The sequence below is a fragment of the Pipistrellus kuhlii genome, unplaced genomic scaffold (assembly GCF_014108245.1).
Source record: "Pipistrellus kuhlii isolate mPipKuh1 unplaced genomic scaffold, mPipKuh1.p scaffold_m20_p_1, whole genome shotgun sequence".
Taxonomy (NCBI): domain Eukaryota; kingdom Metazoa; phylum Chordata; class Mammalia; order Chiroptera; family Vespertilionidae; genus Pipistrellus; species Pipistrellus kuhlii.
Genome location: NW_023425404.1, coordinates 14,908,403 through 14,914,477, shown reverse-complemented (window position 1 = coordinate 14,914,477; position 6,075 = coordinate 14,908,403). Strand labels below are relative to the sequence as shown.

At 52.5% G+C, this 6,075-nt stretch overlaps 1 protein-coding gene across 1 annotated transcript in view; it reads left to right on the top strand.

Moving 5' to 3' along the window:
- Positions 1 to 308: 308 nt before the first annotated feature.
- The window catches only part of TTC9 (tetratricopeptide repeat domain 9), a 28,154-nt gene continuing 22,387 nt past the window's right edge, over positions 309 to 6,075 (top strand). Inside the window, exons 1-2 of the mRNA XM_036432697.2 lie at positions 309 to 918; positions 1,231 to 1,377. Coding sequence (XP_036288590.1) covers positions 510 to 918; positions 1,231 to 1,377 — 556 coding nt within the window. The 5' untranslated portion in view covers positions 309 to 509. The remainder of the gene's footprint in view (positions 919 to 1,230; positions 1,378 to 6,075) is intronic.

Here is a 6,075-nt window from a genome sequence, read left to right as displayed (position 1 = left end):
CAGAGGACTGGATTGAATGGGAAATAAGGGGCCCGTCTTTGTCACCAATCCCCCCTCTTTCAGGCGAGCCAAGCTCCTTCCGGGTCAGCGACAGTCCCCGCCACCCCAGTCAGGCCCGCAGCCCCCCGCAACGCTAGCCCCAGAGGCGCGGGGCCGGGTCCTCACCCCCGCAGGCTGCGGGAGGGAGGCGGGCTGAAGCCAGCGCGCCGGGGAGGGAGGCGAGGGGAGGGAGGGAGGGGGGAGGGGAAGGCAATCTGAGGAGGAGTGGGAGGAGGAGGAGGAGGAGGAGGAGGAGGAGGAGGAGGAGGAGGAGGAGGAGGAGGAGGAGGAGGTGGAGAGCACAGCTTCCCGCAGCTGACGAGGAGAATGGGAGTGCGGGACGACTGGCCGCCGCGGGGTGTCCAGGCCGCGGCCGAGCTCGCCAGACGCGGGGCCGGCGCCCGCCGCCTGTAAACCGGAGGGCGCGGCGGCGGCGGATCGCGGCGCGCGGGGTGCCGGGTGGCGGCCGGATGGAGTGGAAGGGCTCGGCGGCCGGGACCAAAGGGAACCCGAGCCCGCCGGGGGCCGGCGAGGGGCAGCGGCCGCCACCGCCGCTGTGCGCCCCGGGCGGCGGCTGCGGCGGCGGCGGGGCTCCGGCGCGGGGCCAGGCTGGGGCGGCGGCCGAGCCCGCCGAGTCCATCCGGCGCGCGCACGAGTTCAAGAGCCAAGGCTCGCAGTGCTACAAGGACAAGAAATTCCGCGAAGCCATCGGCAAGTACCACCGGGCGCTGCTGGAGCTCAAGGGGCTGCTGCCCGCCCCCGGGGAGCGGGACTCGCGCGCGGCCTCTCCGGCCGGGGCCCCGCACCCGAGCCGCCTCTCGGAGGAGCAGAGCCGGACGGTGGAGGCCATCGAGATCGACTGCTACAACAGCCTGGCAGGTGAGCCGCTGTGCCCCCGGCCCCTCCTCCCGGCCTCCCTCCGGGCCTCGGGGCCTCAGGGGCTCCCGCCAGCCGCGGGGGGCCCCCATTGCGCGGCCCGGGCCTGGGGTCCAGCGGACCGCGGCGGCGCCCCGCGATGCGCACTCCCCCGCCGGGACCGCACTGCTCTGGGAGGAAGGACGTGGGAGGGGGAGCGCTTTGGGGAAAAGTGTGACTTTTCGCGTTATACCTTCCAAAGCTCATTGTCATCCCGCGTCTGCGCCCCCCCTCCCCCGCAGCCACCGTAAACCGCGCCTATAAATAACCGGACAGAGACAGAAGGGATCCCAGCTGGCCTGGAGGCGGCTGCTGCTACTATCACTCCCCCGTGGACGTGGGTCCAATGCGGGGAGCAGCGCCAGGGTGGGCCACCCGCACCCACGCTGTGTGTGCCCAGCCACTGCTCTCTCTCCCTGGCAGGTGCCACTGGCGCCGGAGTCGGCCCTCCTCTCCTCCCCAGATAACCGCATCCCTTAGGGGTGAGGCCCTGCCCCGAGTTCACTTGGCCCCGGTAGCAAAGGCAGTAAGTAGCAAAGGGAAGTTTGCCAAGATGCCTTCAACGTCTTGAGCAAAATGGATTCCAAAATGCCACTTTTCTCCTCCCCGGAGCCCTGCCGGGGCCCGGTTGCCAGGTGAAGAGGGCGATCTCAAAGGGAGCCTCCTTGGAGGTTGGGCTGGGGCTGTGCTACCTCCTCACTCTCCTCCCTCTCTCCCTCCCTCCTCCTGGCTCCGTGTAGTGTTGTTGGTCCTCTCACCAGCTGGCTGCTAGGTGCGCAGAGAGAAGGAGCCCCTCTGCTGGGATGAGAAGGGGAGGTAGGCATCCCCCCAGTTAGTTCACTTTGGGGATTGTGGGCCAAAGTCAAACGTGACCTGAACATGTAACTTTGGCACAGGGAAATTTAAAGTCTCTGCAAAAGGAAGAGACTGGGTCCTTGGGCGAGGGGGGGGGGGGGGGGGGGGGGGGGGGGGGGGGGGGGGGGGGGTATTCTCTGAGAAGGTGGGAGATCCTGACAGAGGCAATGGCCTTCGATGTTAGACGCATTCTCTCCTCTTCCTCCCACCCGGTTTGGTGGGATTTGGGCATGGTCCAGCTCCTCTGACCAACCAAACAAAAGTCCATTAACCCTTGACATCGCCTAACTCAGCTGCAGACATTGGAGCTGCGTAGGGTTGGGAGAAGGACTAGGTGTGGCTGGGGATGTGGCTAGAGTCCAGGCAGTTGGGGCATGAAAAATATATATATTGATCATTCTGCTCTGTTCCTGAGTGCAGACCTGCTGTTCCCTTTGAGGTTTCTAGTGCCAGCCTGCCTTCCCGTAATGCCATGCCCACTCTTTTCATCAGGCAAAGGCCCAGGGGCTTTGAAAAATCGTAGTTTACAAAAATTAATAGTAATAGCAGCAGCAGTTGTAGAGATGGTGGTGCTGATAGCAGTTCTGGTAAAAACAAAACAAACAAAAAAGCCTGAAAAAACTGCAGCAGAGGAAGTAGCAGGATAGCAAAGATGGGCTATGTCAATCCCTCGCAAGGTCCAGCACGATTCCCTTTATTTCCTGTAAGTCTCTGGCATGCTTCTTGCCGCCTGATGAATAGTTAAAGGGCAGAGTGGCTGCGAGTGGAGCAAGAGGCAATTTGGATCACTAATGCGGTGATTTCAGAGTGGTAATGGAGCCATGCTTAGCATTACCCGTGGACATTCTGAGGTTGCCCCTCACCCCATACTTTCGGCTGCTGTTCTGTGGCTAGCACTGCCGATCGCCCAGCCCAGAAGTGGTGGTTATGTTTCCATGGCGACACCAAAGGTGTGTCTGTCCTTGGTCAGGCCAGCCCAGTCAGGGCAAGATCTGGACAGCTGCTCCCTTCTACCCCTATGCCACCTACACTTTGGAAAACTTTGGCGTGTTGTGGGTAGGGGTGGAAGTGGAAGAGCTGTCCACTCTGCTGCCTTCTCCGGTTCTTACCACTAATAACTTGTGTGCACTCTGCTAAGCCCCCTCTACATACATTGTCTTTTTAAATCCTTAAAGCAACTCAATAAAAGAAATATGAGCATCATATTTGGCACAGAAAAAAGACCTCTGCAGCTCTAGAGCCATGCCATTCCAAACCTACGTTCTTGTCATCACACCCTGCTAGACAAAACCCGCGTCCTCTAGTCTAGACTCTCTCCCCCTGGAGTCCAGTCTCAGATAGACTCTGGAACCCTCACACTCGGAAAATTCTCAGCCCTGGTAGACAGGAGAAAGAAATACAGTATCCTGATTCAAAGTTCTGACAGGGCTGTTTCCAAATGCAAACAAGTTTCACATAAAGGAGCAGTCCTGTCAAAGCCAAAACAGGTATCCTGCACAGAAAATTCAACTGGGAGAAAGGACCCACCCAGAAGTCACCTGGAGGAGTAGAAGGCTGATGGCTTCCTTTGGACAGTGCATCAAGTCAGTTATTACTATTGCAGAGATCCCAGCAAACAGAAACACGTTCTTTCTTGTGGGATTATAGAAAGTAATGCACACCTACAAAACGTATTGTCTTTTAGAAAATACCAAAAGGTTAAGGAAGAAAATAGAAGAATCCCTTGAACCCCACCACCTAAAGGAATCCATTGTGATATAGTTAGTTCCTTCCTCTATTTTTTTTTTCCTATACATAAATGTAAACTGTTTATAAACAAAGGACCTCCGGTATCCGGCTTTTATTTCCACTTACCATATGCCGAAGCATTTTACATCTCATTAAAATATCTTCATGCAGATTATTTTAAAGGGTGACATACATTTTTTTTAAACATGCATTTACAGTTCTTATTTAATGGAAAGGGAAGGAACGATGGTCGCTGTTGTTCTTGTTAGAGTGAGAACAGTGCATTGTGGCCTGTAAGATGTCCTTCCCTCTCGTGTGCCAGAAGGAAGCAGACAGCTACTGCAAGTTTGTTCTGGCAAAAAGGTAACTGGCTTTTCCATTGGGGCTGCAGTGCTAGCTGAGAAGCCCAGCAGGCTCTAGGCGGGAGCAGTCTGAAGGTGTTCTCTCAAGGATCCATCCTCCTCCACACAGCTGTGCAGAGAGGGAGAGGTTTGGGGGTTAGAAGGCATTTGGGTTAGCCCAGAAGTACCTGCAGGTATCAGCTGTGTTGCTAAGGGTACCAAAGCAATAAACAAAAGACTGTTGTGAAGCTTCTGGAGGAAACTAGGTTCAACAGATTCTTGTACTCTGCATGCAAGGCTCCAAGACAATAATAACAAGGGGGCAGCTGGGAAAAAATCCATTTGGATTACATCAAGGGACCACACAAAGGGTGTGCAGGCAGTCTGCTCATAGTTGTAGTCTGTTCTGTATTGGCATTTCTTCTGATTAGTAGGGATCTGGCCAGTGGTACAAGATGCCAGGACTTGGTTATGGTTATTCTATTCTCTAAGAAATTCAAGGAAAGAAATGGGAAGCATCTTGTTCCTTAAGAATCCTAATGTCTTTGATACAATGGTTATAAAAGACTTCCTCACTTGCCTGGGGCAGTACAGGAATCTAATCCTTACAAGGGCTGCAAAGGAAGCATGTATTGGCCTGTTGATCAACTCCCCTTGACCTTCAACCAAACAGGACTCCCCGGGGCCGTGGAATGTCCTGTGCAGAACCTCTTGAAGGGCAGAGCCTTTGCTTCTACAGCTGTTCCCGCAGGGCTGTGGTGGCCTCCGCTGGGGTGTGATCAAAAGGTTGCAGCCCATAATGACTTTGCTGGTATTTTCCAAATGATGTTTGAGACTGAAATACCAGTGGTGATCGGTGCAGACAGGCCCGGCATTGGATTTAAAGACAAGATGGGAGTCAGCCCAGGCCCCTGTCCGCAGCATACGGCATACACTTTGACTTTTGGTAAGCTCCTACCATGTCATTTTACCTCCATTTCCCCATCCATTTAGAGCTACGTTTGGGAGATTTTTTTTTTTTTAATTGTACCAAAGGGGAAAATAATCTCCATTGGTCCCAACTGGAGCCCAGAAAAGGGTCTAGAGAAGCCACACTGGGAAAAGGCCTTGGATGGAAACCAGTTTTATCAGTGCTTATGGACATGACTTAAAGCCATGGGTCCAGGGCCAGGCACATAATTTGTAGGGCCCAGTGCAGACCGGAACTGTGGAGCTCCCTGTTCAAAAGTCAGGGGAGAAATGTCATTAAAGTTCTTAAAAGGTAAAGCATTTTTCTTCCTCTCATGCCGTCTCTCTCCCTTGACTTGACGTGGTGTTCTTATTTGCTATTTAATGTCAATATAAGAACATTAAAAATTTAAATAATTGGTGTGCAGTTTAATGCTCATCCTTATACTGTGCGGTGCCACTTTTAAATGGATATACAAGAGCACTTAAGTTGTATATGGAATCATATAAATTACACGTTTCACATTTTGTAGTTTATAGATGCTTATTATTCTTATTAAAACAGTGGAAATGCTAACAAAACAAACTCAGCTCTTTTTATTTCACTTCTTTATATGCATACTTTATGTACACACTTTCTATCAGGCTTGGCTTTCTGATGAGTAAGAAAAGGAAAAGGAACTCTTTCTTCCTATGTCATCATTTTCGGCCTGAGTGGTTGGCCAATACAGGGAAGTGACATAAGTAGGAAAGGCTATGACAACACCATTGCTTCCTCTTCTACATTTGAAGCAATTTCTGGATTGAATGGAGAGCCTCGTTTCTTGGGGCCGTCAACATCTCTGCGTGCATACAGAGCTAAAACTCTTACCGTGTACTCGAGTTGGATCCTTAACTGTCAAGCATTGTGAATCCATTGGAATTCTGTGCTCATTGGGCGTCTTGATTGCTAACTGCAAACAGGGCTGCAAAGAATGCTGTGCCTACCTCTTTTGCTCATGTTTATGCTCCCTCGTCCCATCAGACTTCACTTACAAAACACAATTTCAAAGATAAAGTTGTTAAGAATTTTAACAAGGCAACAGCAGAGCATTAAGTCAAATACAGGGCCCTTCTGTGTATGAGCCTTGTGTGACTATGTAAGTCGCTCATCTTTGGAGGGGCACTAGATGACTAGGTGGAAGCAACTAAAGTAGACACAATTAGATATAAACTCTGAGGCAGACAAAAGGTGTTCGATAGAAATTGT